This window comes from Ptiloglossa arizonensis, chromosome 1 (genome assembly GCF_051014685.1).
Source record: "Ptiloglossa arizonensis isolate GNS036 chromosome 1, iyPtiAriz1_principal, whole genome shotgun sequence".
Classification (NCBI taxonomy): domain Eukaryota; kingdom Metazoa; phylum Arthropoda; class Insecta; order Hymenoptera; family Colletidae; genus Ptiloglossa; species Ptiloglossa arizonensis.
In genome coordinates, this window is record NC_135048.1 from 23,067,342 (window position 1) to 23,084,785 (window position 17,444).

General features: G+C 36.9%; 4 protein-coding genes across 19 annotated transcripts in view; 2 read left to right on the forward strand and 2 right to left on the reverse strand.

Annotated features, from left to right (window-relative positions):
* Positions 1-3,460, reverse strand: part of Appl (amyloid-beta-like protein) — a 55,890-nt gene extending 52,430 nt beyond the window's left edge. For 2 of the 6 annotated variants that reach the window (XM_076304840.1, XM_076304823.1), the window contains exon 1: positions 3,139-3,395. In XM_076304840.1, the coding sequence (XP_076160955.1) occupies positions 3,139-3,195 (57 nt within the window). In that variant the 5' untranslated portion in view covers positions 3,196-3,395. Of the gene's footprint in view, positions 1-3,138 lie in introns of all 6 variants that reach the window. The other 4 variants (XM_076304832.1, XM_076304871.1, XM_076304850.1 and 1 more) reach the window with 4 other exon arrangements.
* Positions 3,461-5,187: 1,727 nt separating this feature from the next.
* Positions 5,188-12,361, reverse strand: LOC143143537 (persulfide dioxygenase ETHE1, mitochondrial). The gene is made up of 6 exons (XM_076304902.1): positions 12,166-12,361; positions 9,743-9,887; positions 8,348-8,533; positions 7,668-7,756; positions 6,394-6,604; positions 5,188-6,251 (listed from the first exon to the last, which is right to left on the reverse strand). The coding sequence occupies exons 1-6, from the start codon at positions 12,310-12,312 to the stop codon at positions 6,211-6,213; spliced, it is 819 nt and encodes a 272-aa protein (XP_076161017.1). The 5' UTR covers positions 12,313-12,361; the 3' UTR covers positions 5,188-6,210.
* Positions 12,362-13,433: 1,072 nt separating this feature from the next.
* LOC143143544 (small ribosomal subunit protein eS19) lies at positions 13,434-14,443 on the forward strand. Of its 2 annotated transcripts, none has more exons than XM_076304921.1 (3): positions 13,434-13,509; positions 13,740-13,810; positions 14,014-14,443. In XM_076304921.1, exons 2-3 carry the CDS (start codon positions 13,740-13,742, stop codon positions 14,405-14,407), a joined length of 465 nt encoding a protein of 154 aa, XP_076161036.1. In that variant the 5' UTR covers positions 13,434-13,509; the 3' UTR covers positions 14,408-14,443. The 2 variants fall into 2 exon arrangements, with proteins under 2 accessions (XP_076161036.1, XP_076161027.1); XM_076304912.1 differs by having other exon boundaries at positions 13,482-13,562.
* A 442-nt stretch (positions 14,444-14,885) lies between these two features.
* The window catches only part of Asap (ArfGAP domain of ASAP), a 37,271-nt gene continuing 34,712 nt past the window's right edge, over positions 14,886-17,444 (forward strand). For 3 of the 10 annotated variants that reach the window (XM_076304683.1, XM_076304693.1, XM_076304742.1), the window contains exon 1: positions 14,888-15,589. In XM_076304683.1, coding sequence (XP_076160798.1) covers positions 15,464-15,589 — 126 coding nt within the window. In that variant the 5' untranslated portion in view covers positions 14,888-15,463. Of the gene's footprint in view, positions 15,590-17,444 lie in introns of all 10 variants that reach the window. The other 7 variants (XM_076304664.1, XM_076304674.1, XM_076304761.1 and 4 more) reach the window with 6 other exon arrangements.

Below are 17,444 nucleotides of genomic sequence, written 5' to 3' on the forward strand. Positions count from 1 at the left end.
AAGTACGCGTGGAACGTGTTCGTTTTTAATTTTTTTTTTAACGCGAACGGAAGCAATTTAGGACATAAAAAAGATACACATCTCTTGAACAGTTTCTTATAATTTTACTCCGTTGCGAAGGAGTTGAAAGAGTGTTTAATTATACAGAACGGGTCGCAAAATGTGGTACGATCTATAAGGAGAAAAGAAAGGGTGAATTGAGAGCGTCGAAACCAAATATTACCCGCGATATTTGAGAAAATCTGGTGCGAATATTCGTGGCGTGGGTGTACCCGATTATGCTTAACAGGACATTTCTCTGTAACCTGTTATGTCCGGTTTATGTTTGTAAAAATTGACAGTGGGCGCGACTTAAAATGACAGAACGGGCTTTTGAATATCGTTTATCCATTTAACAATCGGACTCGTAAGTTACTTCACCATTGAATATATTGGGTTGCTCGGAAAGTCGTTTCGTTTTCAAAAATGGAGAATATATAATTTAATGAAATGTTTATACGCTCTAAAAAAATTGTGTTTCATTTTCACCTAAAAAAAAAAAGACTTTTTAAACAAACCAATAAATTGTTGAAAATATTCTGCGCACAATAGTCCCCATTAAGTACAAATGCCTTATTCACCGTGTGTGTCGTTCATCTATTCGAATAGCTATGATTGCGAAATAGTTTCATTTAATAGTCGGTCGAAGCTGAGACTCGAGTAAGACAATAGGACTGTTGGAAAGAGAATTATGCCACTGACGATATTACCATGTACAAGCAGATGTAAAATTAATGAGCTATAGTGAAAGATATTGGTCGAGGTACAGTCGAAGTGTACGCGTGCTCCATCTATTTTTAAACTCCATTTTCGAAAACAAGAAATACAAGAAATTTTCAATTTCATTGATTTTTCTGAAAGAAATTACATTCTTCTCGAAGACTAGAATCAATCAAGATTTTTATGTAATCGCGGAAGCAAGAAACTGTAATTTTTATTGTTCCTTAGAAATTGATGTAAATAATAGGAAAATAATTGCACTTAATTCTGTAATTAATTTATTGGTTTCTTCGTAATAGAACCTTTACGTATTCATATTTATATTATAGATGCATTGATCATCCCCGATGAGGGTATTTGTATGGTCGAAATGTTGAATACATTGAAATCTTGCCCCTATATTGACAACAGGTTTATGTAATTATCATTCGCATAAATATTTAATTGCATTTTACATTGTACGGAAGTAATTTTCGTAAATGTCTTTGTAAAAAAAATAAGTACTACAGTCACACACGCCTTGAACCAATCAATGTTATCGAGTTTTACTTTGTTCCGTGTAATTATTTATTATTGAAAAATAGATATATCGGCAAGCAATTTAAATATTGTCGCGAAACGATCGCGTTACGAACGTTTCACGTCGATCGACAGGGCGGATGAAATTTCGAAATCAATGCGATTTGACAACACCGTTCGATAATTAGTCACTTCATATTCTGCAAATATCGACGAAACACAATTTATGTTAAAAATCGAGGAAACAACGATTCGATTTATCGTTTATTTGATTATTTTTCGTTATCGACTATACCGAACGTACCCAGACTTACGAACATGTGACGATCATAACCTAAATCAATTAGTCCGGTTGCCAAAAAGAACCCAAAGTAACGATCGTAACGTAGAATTTCTTCAATCTGCATTACTTTATCATTTTATTATTCTCTGGACAACTACGATTCGTAGAAGCACATTATCGATCGGTATCCAACGTAACAAAAACATATTTCTTTATTCTCTGCAAAAAAAATTCGTCGTTTTCCATGTTACGCCTAAAACGGTGCGTCTTTAACCGAGAAAAGTTTTCCATCTATTACGCGATCCCATTTCACGGCGATGGCGAGCAATGAGCACGTAAATTGAACTGTCACGCAGAATTAACGTTAACGAGAAAATCGTTCGCAAATCCGTTTTACGACTTACGTGTATTTGCAATCTCGGCTTTGTCCGTGCTGCTCCGTAGCATTTTGCCTATGTTCGTTAGTGCGTGATAATTTGCGCATACACAAGGTTACTCCCCCGAGATAGACGCGCTTTGAAACGTTTTAAAAGCGACCGCTTTCGTAAAGACCGTGCTTCCTTTTTCAGAAAAGAAGTGTATATATATGTGTATATATATATATATTATATATATATAATATATATATATATATATACATACATATACATATATACGTACATATATAAAAAGAAAAAGTAAACCAAAACTCGCATGGTAGGCTAGAAAATTATATTAACGCCTTACGGGCCGAGAACTCGGAAAAGTTACGTTTATCGTAAACGTTACGCGGACAAGCATGAAAAACATAAAACTGGTAGTCGACCACTGGTTTGTCGCATTAGTTATTCCGTGCCCTTTTTTTCTCTCTCTCTCCCTCTCGACGTTGCAGCGAAAAGCACGTAAATTACGACTTCGTCGGCGAAGCGTTAATTAACCGGTTTTCATAGTTCCCTTGACACGCTGAGATACCTAATTTCTAGGCAAGAAACTTGAATCGTGACGTTACTCGGTCGAACAAAAAACACACACAAATTAGCAACATCGCATCGCGATGCATGACATTAACGATGGAAATAGCCGACAAAGTGCCCGTGGTCGGGCTATTCCGCCACATATAACGTCAGGCTCGATTAATGCCGCTCGGTCGCATGGAAAGAGCGTTGGAGTACGGTAGGCGGTGAATCGCGTAGTCCTCGACGTAGGCAAACATTCGCCGAGAACGTAAGTACGGTGCTGGCGATCGTTACAGCCGCACAGTATAACGCACTCCTAAATGAACGCATCGATCGAGCTCCGTGAACCGTTTGACAGGTAACACACGGCCTAATCGGCGAGCATTTAAAGGGAATTTTCACAAGGCGAGTCGCACACTAGACACTACATCGATCGCGGTGCGCGTTGCGCGTGACATTTGCCGCTTGTTCATCGTGGGTAAGGGTAAAAGAAGGAAAAAAAAAAGGGAAAAATGATAAAAATTGACATCGAGATCGGCCGCGATGAAATTGTCCCGGCGTGATCGATTCCACGGCGGTCGTTACGTCTCCCGTACCGTCTTTGTTTTTCTATCCTCTATCGTCGGTTGGATCGCTACTCACCTGGACCCGGCAGACCGTCAGAACGGCCAGCAGTGCGGCCACCAGCATCCCCTTCATCTTTCTCCTTTGCCTGGCCCCTTTAAATTCCCGCACGGTCGTCCTTTCGTTTCTCGTCGTAACGATTCGCGCCTCCCTCGCTCTTCTACGGAGAAACGACGACGCACTGAGTAACAAACGCCAAAAACGTTGCAGAACAATTTGCTGTATGCGAGACACCACTCACCCGCCGTATACGAGAGCACAGCGTACTACTGTGACACTGCTGCTGGGTGGGTCGCTTTACGAGAAATCAAGATGGAGGTGAAGCGCGGCGCCGGTGCCGCTGAAACGATTCGACCAATCAAAAGCTGTCACTAGATGACCGCGCCGGAGGGTGCGTTCACATGCGCGCAGTGGTCAGTCGATAACGTGGCGGGAATTTCGTGATTTCGAACGACGCAGCACGGCGTGCACGGCATTGTTAGCTACTACGAGACTCGTACGAAACTTTTTAGCATCGGTCACACACGAACCGTACGATCTAACAACCGAACCAACTCCATCGGGAGAGATAACGAATTAAAGTATTCGCAAAAATTGGTTTTCCGTGTTCCAAACGTTGTACAAAATGGAAAACCATCGTCATTCGAACAGATACGCGTCGGTATGTTGTATCGTTGAAAATAAAAATTATAATCGATACAAAATTATTGACGTGCCTAAATTATAGTCGTAACCATTTAATGTCGTCGAACGTTTTACAAATTACTTAAAACTTTTTATTCCGACGACGAGAAATAAATGATTAGCTACGCCTTAAATTTTATATTACGAGCTCTATTCTTTGTAATTTAAAAAAAGAATCACTTTCTTCGAATTAGATATTATTTCATCGTACATCTAAATTGTACATCTTCGTATCGTGTATTCCATTCGATTGTATTCGTGCCTGACAAATCGGATACTAATACTGTTTTCAAAACAACGGATTCACTGTTAAATTAATATCACGAATATTACCCGAGAAGCAGACGGTGCATTTAGCGTGCAATAAGTATTGATCGAATCATATATAATTACTATTTTCAACGAATATGTGATCGACGATACGCGATTACGCGAAAATTCAATTAAACGCTAAATTTGATCCATCCGTCTATATTTCGATTATCTGGTATATTGTTCGCAAGTATTTGATAACGGCAGCCGAATCGAGGTTCTCCATCGAGTCTATGTACGGAAACACTGGCCGATGCCAATCAATGACAAAGTTCGGCCGCGTCATCCGTCGCGGTCGACCGACGCTTCGATTTTCCAAAAACCGAAAAAAAAAACACCCCAAAAAAACAAACAAAAACAAAACAAGCTATCGTCACCTACGCAGAAACAAAGAAAAACATAAAAAAAAAAGAAAAGAAAGAAAAAAAAGATAAAGACACCTCGGAGGATATTCGAGCGACAATGGTTGACAATTTATAGCCACGCGCGTGTCCTTTTTCATTCGTGCGCGATTGTTGGACCAGTAACAACGCTATTAATACACGTACAATAATACAATAGAATGACGTCGCATATATATATATATATGTATGTGTACATGATATATATATATACATATATATATTCGCCTCTAATACATTCCCTACGCGCGTAATGCGTAACCAAGGCGAGGCTGAACGCGGAAGACGAAGACAAAATCAAACGGGTGGAACGAGGTACCGTGAGCGGCATAACATCGAGGACCGTTCGTTCCTCGTGTCGTACAAATTTTTCCCGTGCGCGTCTATCTATCGCTGCGTCCGCCTGGCTGCCTGCTCTGCCCCTTGTCATTTTTACCGTATCGCAACGCCGTCTTATCGAGCATCGCTTGACATTTCGTTCGTTAACAACGCGCCCCTTTCGGATTTTTTTTTTCTATTTTTCACCCAAGCCGCCGTACCCCGGGAAAATTACACACATTCCGCGTGGCTTTATCCGTTCCTTTCTTCTTCCTTTTTTTCTTTATTGGTTTTTTTGTTTTTTTTTTTATTTTTTTTTCGCTTTTTCGACCCCCTCCTTCGTCTCCGTGTTCCCCCTCTCCCAGCAGAAGAACATGAAAATGCACGAGCAGATAGCCTTGGCCCATACCTTTGCCCGTGTGTCGGCCACCGTACCCACCGGTTACCCTGGAAACGGTATCGATTTCAACCCTCAGCTATGCAGTAGAAACCAGCGGCACACCATGGGGGTCTCTTCGTCTCGAGTTTCGACAAGGCAGCCCGTTTGAACCGCCCGATTACAGCACCTATCGTCTCTATTATCGTTCCGTTTCGCGTGATTCGAAAAATCAACGCAATTTCGGCGCGCTACGGAGCCTAACGAAAAATACGAACGCAATTAACACCGAGCCTCGTCGCTCGTTGTTAACAACCCTTGTCCCCGTACGGCCGCTAATTCCACGAAACGGTTCATTTGTACCGATGCGAGATCATTTTTACGGTACGCACGGGAAACTAGCGAAACGCGTTCGCGGCCACCGTGAGGGGGGTGGGGTGGGGGGTCAGGCATTGTTTATCGTTGAAAAATAAACCCACCACGACGTGCCACGACCCGAATAATACCGCTCCGTGTGTAGGAATATCAACCGGCCGGGGTTTAATTAATTTTTAAAATTGGACCACGTCATTTTGAGAGCGTGGCAAACATTTAGCGACAACCGAGAGGAGATTGCACGAAAACGTTAATCCATTTCGTAATGCGAGATTTTAATTCCAGTTAGTTGGTACGGGCGCGGACGATGCGTCGCTCAAAGGTTAAAGGGGATGAAAGTATTAATTAGCAACAATGTGACGGCGTTTTAGGTGGTACGCTTTATCAACGGTACCGTGTGATGTAAATGATTTTCTTTTGTTTTTTCTTTTTTTTTTTTTTCTTTTTACTGTCGATTCAAATTCCTGTGTATTATGCAATTCGGTACACCAAGCGACGAAACCTAATCAACGTTTCGTCGAAATCGGTTAACGCGATCAAAACAAGGGACGAAAGTGTCGCAAGGAGACACGTCCCATGTCTCTCTTCGCGGGTCCTGTTCCAGCAGAACCCTGTTTAATAAGTTCAATACAGTCCGCAAACTTCGTTGGCCGGCACCGCTGTATCTGAAAGGGTAAACAAGTTTTAATACGGCGAAAGATTCGTTGAAGCTAATCACGGAAATTTCGTGCACCGTTGATAATATCACGGCGATAATATCAGCCGCGAGGGCCCTTCGAGTGAACCGTACCAAGGAGATTAACATACCAATCATTTTCGGAAACGGTAGATTAAGGTTGTGCATTATGTCGACAAACTCGTTTAGAGATTTAGTTAATCTTGGATTAAAGGCCTTCTCCTCGGCCACCGTGGTTACCATTCTGCCATTGTAATCGTGGGCCGGGTACAGCTTGTAATTCGGCGGTAGGGTAAAAATTTTTCTATGGATCGACTCGTACAAAACTTTCGCAGAGCCACCCTGTAATACGGAAATTACGAGAGCTAAAATCACCATTTAGTCGGGAGGCGGTAACTCGAACAATAGTGGCGCAAAGTATTTGCAATTGAAATAACGCGCCGGTACAACCGGGAATGTATTACCCGGAAGTACAAGTATTAGGTCGTTTCGTAAATTTTTGAGTATTCAACTAAGCGAACTTACGACCCGATATGAACGTGCATAAACATAAACCGGTTCAAACCACGAGACGTCCATCGTTGCTTTGTGTCGTGTCTTCTACCGATCGTTATTTCGAGGAAACGCACTTTTCGATTGAAACGAAAGAACGATTTGTATTTTGGCGCAGTCTGTTTCTCGAATTTAATTGGAGAAGATTTGCAGAATCGAATTTAATAGACTGGGTTCGTTTCGCGGAGAAAACGTGTAGTAACGTTTGTTGAGACAACTCGTTGAAAAATCAAAATTCTTGACGATTTGAACGAAATTATTATTGAATGAAATTTGTGAAATAAAACGATCGTAGACTACGAACAGACTTAATTATAGACTATCGGGAGATTATTTATCATAACGTGCAAGATAGTGGCCATTTTGTAAATATTTTTCTCCGATAGAATTTATTCGAGCAAAAGTACACGTAGATATAAGAAACGAGCAGATACGAAAAAGATACGAGCTGTTTTCGAAGATTGATACAGTCGGTACTGTTACGAGAATTTTGAAATTTAAAAACTTGTCGAGAGCCACCATATTGATGTCACTTGTAAAAGCTGCCGCGTCTAAATAAGTGATGCGCACCAGTACGCTGATGTTACCGCATACAATATCGAACCAACACAATTTTACGTCAGCATTTTCCGTGTAAAGTCTTCTCACCGGATTTTAAGATTGAACGCTAAACTGTCCCGCTTAATAAATTAATAACAGCTAAAAATAAACATACTGCGTACAATATTTAGCGCATTTACGTAATAACGTCAATATCGCGTACATAAGCGCGCCCAGATAGGTTACTTGATCAAATTTTCTCTTACGATAATAAAATAAAACGAAATATTTCATTATTTCGACAAATACGAACCTGAAAATCAGTCCTACCGCATCCACGTATTAAAATAGCATCGCCTGTGAACGCTACACCTTGCTCGTCGCAAACATACGTAACGCAACCTACGGAAACACAATCTCACATGTTAAATAAATAATAAAATAATGCGTTAATTTTTATCTAGAATCTCGTCCAGCACGTATTCTCGATCATCGATCTGTCGGAGTTCTCTTCTCGAAATAATTTCGATGCAAATAACAATTGTACGAACGAGAAATATTTCAAAGACGAGAAGAATTCACAGATTCGATTTATTGTTTATACGGACGAGAAACATTTCGTAGACAAAAATGCAACTTCGATTTATTGTACAAGTGTCTAAAGAACCTGCTGGTCCTTGCGTAAAATTTCACCTTGTTTCGAAAATAAAAGAAAAGAGAGTCGACAAAGTTACAAATTTTCTTTAGAAAATTTCGAGAGAACAGAGGGATATTTTTTATTATACGGTCACATACGTCACTTTATTTATACGTGACCGGTAGTCGACGGACGGTCCACGAAACACGTACTTTTTACGTGACCAGCGCGACGTGAGTTAATATCTTGACGATAATCTAATTTTAGGCCTCTTGTCTAAATTCGGGCTTATTTCGGCCAGCCAGGTTATTCTTGACTAACAAGTCGCGAACATTCCCAATAAAAGAGTAGCTGACCTTCGGTGTGACCGGGTGTGGATAATACCCGTAATTTGTGCCTGCCGAAATTTATTTGATCGTTAGCATTCACGTGTAGGTCGGCTTTAGCGCCGCTAGCGAGCGATATCACTGATTTGCAACCAGGTAACAATTTCTTCAACCTTCCTGTTCCGGTGATATGATCAGCGTGCATATGCGTATTCACTGTAAAAGGCGTTTGCCTATTAGTAACCGGTCGTCGCGCTTACCAACGCCATTCGTCGTGTTTCTTTCGTTCGCGAGATTCATTTTGGAACATCAATTACATTCAAGTACGATATTCTTTATTTTCTCTCACAGACATGTTTTTCTTAAATATTTTTCCTTAATTTCGACGCGAGCCGACGACGAACTCAAACGCACCGAAAAACGGAAAACGTCATTTTCGTAATTTCGTTTTTCGTCGAAAAACACGAACGGTTCGAACGGATGAAAGGAATGAAAAGATGTGCGAGTTGAACGGAAAAGAAAAGAAAAAAAAAAAACGAAAACAAAAGGAAAAAGACAAAGAACTTTCCCCGTGGCTTCGATTCAACTTTGTTTCGAGTTTCGTTTACCATCCTACGTGTGTAAGATTGCGCCATTACTCTCAGCTTTTCGAATAAATTCAAACAAACGCGATCGCATTGTACCTGAAGGACCCCTTTCGTGCTCCGCTTCATACGGAAGACTTCGAGTGGCAATTCCAACAATTAAACGTTCGACGTGCTTAATAATACTTGCGCTTTACCGAATTATCGAATTAGTAACCGCTGTATTCGCGTTCAATCGACATTTTACTCCAGTTAAGAAGGTTTCACCGACGAGGACGTTTTTGACCCACTGTACGACAAATATATCAATGCGGGCCATTAAATCGCTGAGATATATTTTTACAAGGTAATGTAATCAGATTGGTCCAATTGATCGCTAATTTGATTGTTCGTTTGGTGCGGTCGGTACGAGCCTTTCGAATAAATCGTTTAAGATACGATTGTTACGAGTAACGTTTCAGTTACGATACAAAAGGTACATCGAAGGTCGTAATATGACCAAAAGTGGAATAACTCTTCTAGGAACTACGCGTTGATAACGCGAAGTTAACGTTTCGCTAGTGAAATTTCAAACTTTTCAAATTAAAGCACGCGTATTAACGCAATCGCAATTGTTAACTCTACAAACACCTCGAGAACGTTTTTGAGTGAAACTGAGTGCGTATAATTGATTTAAAAATAATTGATTTAAAAATAATTGATTTTAAAATAATTGATTTTTCGTAGACAAAGTTTGTCTCGTACAAAAGTAAATCCTTTTATTTTCGGTTTTAATATGATTTGTCGTTGTAATGCAATGATCAAAACATTTCTATGGATGACGGTTGTACTTTCAACTTACTGGCATATTTCAAAGTTAATCCTAATTCCTCAATAATATCTTTATCACGTTTCGACCATTCAATGACGGGATCAATTAAAATCGCTGTCTTATCGATGATGTCAGCCAGTAGATACGTGTATGTACTGGACACGGGATCAAACATCTAAGAATTTACATTAATATTGGTTAAATAAATATACATACAATGGTATACCAAAGCAAAATTGTCCGCCTCGGTACGAAGACGATACTCTTCGACTTTTTAATTAAAATTATACATTCGTAGAAATAACATGTACGACTATACAAATATTTTCTGTTTTGTTGCAACGTTATGGCAATAGTGATTTTTGAGATTGCTAACAAATTTTAATGAACTTCCAATTTTTTAATTCTGAAGAAACTAGCTAAATTGTTACAACATTTTGGTATAATTAAATATGCTGCTCACTCCACTTTACAAACTTGTAATAACTTTCTAACCCTCTTAAGAATACCCTTATCGCTTTATTATTATTTTTTTTTATGCTTAATAATTGTTTTTAATCAAAATTTCCGATAAAATGGATTTTCGATCAATTCTGTTAAAGGTCGATAGTTAACCGATTCTTATTTTCTTCGATGATTGTAATTATTCAATGTTTTATCAATGATTTGGAAAGATTTTGTTTTATATTGTGTTTTAGGACATCTGATTATTTCTGAATTTTTTCATATACGAAAAATACAAAAATGAAACATTTCATAAATATTTTACAATTTTATTAAATACATATTTTTAGTGATTATTATATCTAACAAAATTTTTAATTACAGCAATTTTAAGAACCATAATTAATAGTTTTATTTTCAAAACTGTTAAATTTAAAATTTATTTAAAAATATTTTAGCCATCTATGTTGCCGATTCATAATTATCCTTTATAATTAGGCATTAACAATATGTATCCATTTTTAGATTCGGGTTTTTGAAGCACTTACGTAGTACTGTTCACGACACTCAATTAAAAGCAATCTACTTTTCTACAATAAAAGACCTTATTTAATCAAACTATATGCATTTGTTTTGAGTAATTGCTTATTTAGTATAGACATATTCATGTTTTATGGAAGAAGATATGAATGTGCTTGCAACACTTGAATAAATGCATAGTAAATAAAACAAAAAAACAAACTTTACTAGCGGGTATGCTTTATTAATACTTTGTATGATCACTGTACTTATTTATTACTTTAAAAATATGATTTGACATTGATTTATATAGTGTATAAAGATACAGTTCTATTCTGCTTCAATAGCAGTCATAAGACCTTCCTAACAATAAAATTGTCGATTATTAATGTAAACGTGTCTCAATAGATATTCCCAAACATTTTCAATGGTGTTCAAATGTGGTGATAATGCTGACCAATTTAAATAGTTTATTTCCTGCTTCTTATATCAGTCCTTGATTAATATATTTTTCCATTCAGATATCCAATTCATGTGATTCTTTGCAAATTTAAGCTTAGCTTTCTTATAATGGATTTTTAAGCATGGCTTTTTTAAAATTTTTCTTTATTAATAGGCATTCTTTTTCAAAATTGCTGTGCAATTTGTACGAAAGTTAATACACAAAACCTGTTCTGCAATTTCTTTTGCACTACAATTTGAATCTGAATCTATCCAAAGAATAGACCTTTTCTTTCTAAGTGATAGAGTCTCTTTGTTTTAACCTTTGTACATTTTACCGTAACATTACTTATTTTTAAATAAGAACAAGTGATAAACTCATTCCTATTTATCTTCCTCGCTATCTACTTGTTTGAATATCTCTCTTCTTTTAGTATTTGAATTTTTCGCATTTCTTCAGAATTCAGTTGTACCAATTGCCTCAGTTTTTCCTTTGTACAAAATTCTTTGACACGATTTTCTACAATATGAGATTCTCCAAGCTATAACTTTACTAAACAATTGATTAACAAAAGAATAACACGCATAATGGAACAGAAACATTGATAAAATCAGATACAATTACTTAAGTGACCCAAGAACATTTATATCTTCTTCTACAAAACATGAACATTTCTATACTCGATAAGTAATTGCTCCAAACAAATGTACAGGTTTATTAAATAGGGCCCCTTACTGTAGAAAAATATAATGTATTAATTTTAGATTGAGTGCGGGGTAATAATGAAAAAATACTATTACGTTTAATCAAACGTATTGACACAAAGTTATTACACAACTTTTATTTGCATCATAACATTAATATTGAATAAAATATTATTACCATACACTAAAAGTGTATACTATTTTTGTTTAATTAAAAGGATAATAAAAAAAGTTAAAAATAATTTTAGAACATATATATTATTTGAATTCATTAGTACTGCTTCCGAAGCTAGGTGTTGCTGCATACGCGACAATGAAAAATAACTGCGCATTTATCGACTTACTTGACGAAAAAGAAAATCTTTTGTGAAAGGAATCTGTTCTGTCAACACGTTGCACATTTTGTAATTCCTCTTAGTAATCAAACCAGATTTAGGAAATAATACTTTTATATACTGTAAACACAAATTTTTAAATAAATTACAATTCATTATATTGTTGCACTCACACCTCGTGTTATACTATCTGTTCAATTTCATACTGACAATTTTTGAGCGACACTGTCACGAATATATAGAGATAAGAAATCATTTATATCTAATTGCTATATTAATCATAATTATAGTGTAATATAGAAAGAATTTAATTTTTAACACAAAATAATTCAAATAAATATTTCTTTATAAATAAAATAAGGACCAAAATAAATATAATTTTTTTACTTATTTAAAAGTAAATAAATAATAAACATAAAATGATTAAAACAAGTAAATAAAATAAAATTCAATATTTAAATAATTTGTAGTCATTATTATTACGTATGGATCTTAAAACATAAAACATTCCAAGAAAGAGCATTCAGAAGCAGATAAAATTTATACCAAATCAAAAGACATAAAAGGAACTAACTTTAACTAGAAAAAGAAAAAATTGATATGGTTCGTTTTTTTTTTAATCATCTTTGAGATTTAGAGAATGCGACAAAAAAGTAATAAGATTAAAATAACTGAAACTTAACCATACTTTTAACAACGAAAAATAATAATTTATAAGTATAAAAGAGTTTAATTGATTGGTTAATATCCGCTGTGATTAACCTATGCTCGCTTTGGTAATTTTATTCGATTCTGAGTAAAAATAGTAAGTTTAATCTGTTTATTATACTTAGACATTTTATTATCAATTTCATAAAAAAAAATATAAAATTTCAGAAGTTAATTTTTTAATTTTTGAATGCTTTTCGTGACACTGTCAATAGTGCTGACTGTCAACTGTTATCCTACCGATTATCATATCTGTATCATTTGATATAAATTCTCCTGTTTGTTAATACATAATAAAATATTGAACATTTTTTACAAATGTAGTGCAGCATATGCATTGTGCATGCAAAAAAAGAATATTACTGTCATTTTTATTCTCAAGTATAAAAAAATACTAAAATAAAATTTAATTTGGTATTAAAAATAAAATGTAAAATATATATTAAACGGTACCCATCTTCAATTAATCAAATAATAGAAACATGTGTAAAAAATTCGTAATCTCCAAAACACCGTTTAATCACTAAGATATCTTTCTATCTAATGCAATTTCGTGCCTGCTTCCGGTTAGTACAGCCATCTTGTAATTTTCAAGCTTTTTACTCCATCTTTACTGTTCTCTTTCCGGTTAGCTCCAAAGCGAAGGTGTGTACTTTTGGCAGTTTTTTGTCAAATTTGCGATATTAATGTAGGAAAAGGTAACATATATCAAACACAATATAGTGAGTGCTTATAAGACGTTATTTATGCATATTTAGAAATACGTGATACATTTTAATAGAGCAATAAAATATTTGTTGTTGTAGCAATACACATGTGGCATAAGTTTCAACATTTGTGTATGTTAATCAATTTTACTTTAATATTTATTTCAGATGCCTTCCGTAACGTTAAAAGATGTTGACCAACAAAAGTTCGTAAAGGCTTTTGCCGCATTCTTGAAAAAGTAAGTAATTGTTTTTATATAAACACTTTTAACTAACCTCAAAAAGAACTTAATATTAGTAAACTTACAAATTTATTTCGCATACCTGTTGAAAATATATATTTTACATTTTTTGAGAACCTTTGTAAAATATATATTTTACCTTTTTTGAGAAATTTTGTAATTACATTGAATATTGTTTATTAATTTATTTTAAATTATAGGACAGGTAAAATGCGCGTTCCAGAATGGGTAGACATTGTAAAATCTGCAAGGTTCAAGGAACTTGCACCATATGATCCAGACTGGTACTTTATTAGGTGTGCTGCTTTAGTACGTCACATTTACATCCGTAGCCCAGTTGGAGTGGGAGCAGTTACCAAAATCTTTGGAGGACGCAAACGTAATGGTACCAATCCCAGCCACTTTTGTCGGTCTGCAGGAGGTGTAGCTCGCAAAGCTCTTCAGAGCTTGGAACAACTGAAACTCATAGAAAAAGCTCCACACGGTGGACGCAAACTCACCAGCCAAGGTCGTAGAGATCTAGATCGCATTGCAGCACAAGTTAAAGCAAAAAGCAAAACACAACTCAAATTACAAGAGACTCTCGTTCTTTAATTTTCTTGTTTCTATAATAAAAATGAAAAATTCATACATTATTGGCTTTATTTACATCCGAACCTTAATTTTTCCATTTTAAGATGATTTAAAGAATTTGTAAAAACATTGCTTTGAAAATTTATTATAAAGAATAAAAAATTTCTATACTTGGATGAAAATGGGAACAGTAAGTTTTGGAAAAAAATACCGTTACATCTACCTGCATTTCTATCAAATGTAAATCAATGATACAATTACATAAACATAATAGTAACATAATGTTGTAGACATGTATCGAATGTAATGTAACATATTTGTAATATTAACGAAGAATAAAAGTAATTCTTGAGTTGGGGATGTAAAAGATTTACTCAATGGTAAATATAATCGCTTGCCACAAGATGACGGCACTTTCGATCTTCGAATACGAATGACTTTCTTTCTGATTGTGAACTTAATGGTGAAGGTATGGGCGTTTACAGCGCCGCTTCAGTGGAACTTTGATCGTGGACGAAAACGTTTCGGCACCGATCAGGTTGATTTTAGATCGAGTGGTGAGTAGGTGCAAAGAAGTTTGCCTGGGACGCAGCCGCGTACGCGCGTAAAAGTGTGTATGCATCGCGAGCCGCGTAAAGAGAGAAAAGAAGCAAAATATGTTTCCTCGCGGTCAGTGCGGGAAACTCCGAGCGACCAAAATGTTAAGGAAATAATCGTGTCGCGCAAGTGTCTCTCGCTGGTAGAGAAGACAGACCGTGTGCTCAAAATTTCTCTCTTTCTCTTTCCAACCCCCTTCCCTCTCCTTCTTCGCTTTGTATCCCCTTCCCCCCTCCCGACACTCCTCTCTGGGTCCGTTGGTCGCACCGGGACGACGTTTACCGTGCGTCACGGGAAACGGCATTGGGAGGAGACAGAAGGTGACAGCCCTCCCGCGGAATTTATGGTGCGCACTGGAGAAACGGTGAAGTGAGTGGTGTCAGAGTGAAGTGAGTGCGACGGCACCAAGTGCCAAACCGGTGAACAATCAACACAGAGCTCGTTATCGTCCAGGCTAATATAGGTGAAAAGAGGGAAAAAATGCCGGGCCTAATCGCCGTGAGCGAATTCGTCGATGAGACGAGGGAGGATTATAATTCGCCTACCACGTCCACCTTCGTTTCCCGAATGCCACAATGCAGACAAACCATCACATCCCTCGAAGAGGTAATCTTTTGTTTTTACATTGTTCCGATTGTCCACTGTTAGTTTCTATCTCGAAGGAAAAATGCGTTACACTTGCCCACATTGCGTCTATGCGTGTAACCTTACCGAGAATCCGATCGGTGGTCGAGCGCGTGTTTCAATGCGTGGGCGTTTCACAATTGCTCCGCGGATATCTGTCTTACCTACAATATCTTCGACTGCAATAGATATAACGATTTTTGGTGCAGCAACGCTTGCATTACCTTTTACAAACGTCTCTGACGGTACACGCAACTTTTACCGTGGCTCTGGTCTGCATCTCTGTCAATTTCCACGTATCGATGATGTAAATACACGTACGGAGTCGATCTACGACTCCCAGTTCGGGTAATGTATGCAGACATGCTGTCGGTGTTGCGTTTCGTCCGCGCAAGCCAACGGGAAAATACGGGCGATCGCGAGGAATTTTTAATTACATCGGGTCCGAGGCGTTTGAAATTCTCGAACGGTGGAATGTTTATACGTTTCTTGGGGCTAGCCGAGTGTCCGACTGATCGATGATAGTATTCTCCAAGTCTTACGTACGCGTCTTATAATGAAGCGTTACGTATATGCCTTGGATACGCGTTACGCGTTGCCGAGATTTTGAAATCAGATTAATTAGCAGGATAATGAAGACACAATGCCCCTGATGAGTGGCAGGAGCGAGATATCTTGTTAAAAGGAAAAGTGTCTCGCACAACTCTTTCATGCAAGATGCAGATAATAGATCTTTTGTAATAGCAAACCGTAATATGTCGACGTAATTATCGTCGAAGAATGTTATTGCGCTAGCCTTTCGTAATTTAACAGCCATCGTAACTCTTACGGGCTAAGCTGCCTAGCAGAAATATATCGGCTCGAGTGCAGGACCTATTTCCAAGTTATCCGAGGTTACGAAGATTTTCACCGGTCGATGAATGATATATAGAGAGAAATATCAATTTCGTTGTACGAGTACGTAGAATTTATTTCTGAAAAAAGAAAAAAACAAAAAACTAAGTTACGGTATTGCATTTTATTTTATTCGTCACGTATCCGGTCGTTATTTTCAACGGAAATTGATGCCGACCGGTATCCTTTGATGCTTGAAAAATAATTCAAAATTTTTGTTTGGCTTGCAGTAAAAATATTCGTCGAGGCTGGAATAAATCTTAGCGTTGGATTTTTTACAGCGAAGAAATTGGGTCGTTGAATATACATACATATGTGCATTTATTATAGAGCGTCACGATTTATTACTATATTCTATTAAATTACTACCAATAAATGACGATAAACGTAACATTATCGTTGCAACACCACTCTTTTGCATATTATCGAATCGTGGGCGTATTTTGTAACGCCTGTAGATAGGGAACTTTGCGCGGAAAGTGTGCCGCGCGCTCGGAAGTGGAATTTATGCATGGAATTATTAAAGTTTCTTTTTACAAAGGAGAACTGGGAAAAACTAGCATCGATTTTAAAGCCGATAGGAGAATCATTCAGAAATGGGCTAATTGAGGCTGCTGAAGTGCATTACGTTAAAATAATTGAATAATTATCAAGTAATTAATTATATATGAGAATTTAACGTTATGACTTAATATAATAATGAAATGTATACAAGCTGGACTGCAGAAAGTGTTACAACGGATCTTCTTGGGCAACGATTAGGATTGGCGACAAAATTTTTCATTTTTTTTTATATTTTACAGTTCATTGAGACCATTTGTGTAATGGTATGGTTTACCGCTACCAAGTATTCCATGAATTCTTTTAAAAATAAGTACATAGTATTAATTTAATAAATTTTTCCGATCTTTTATTCATCACTGGAATTTTATTAACTTTCCCG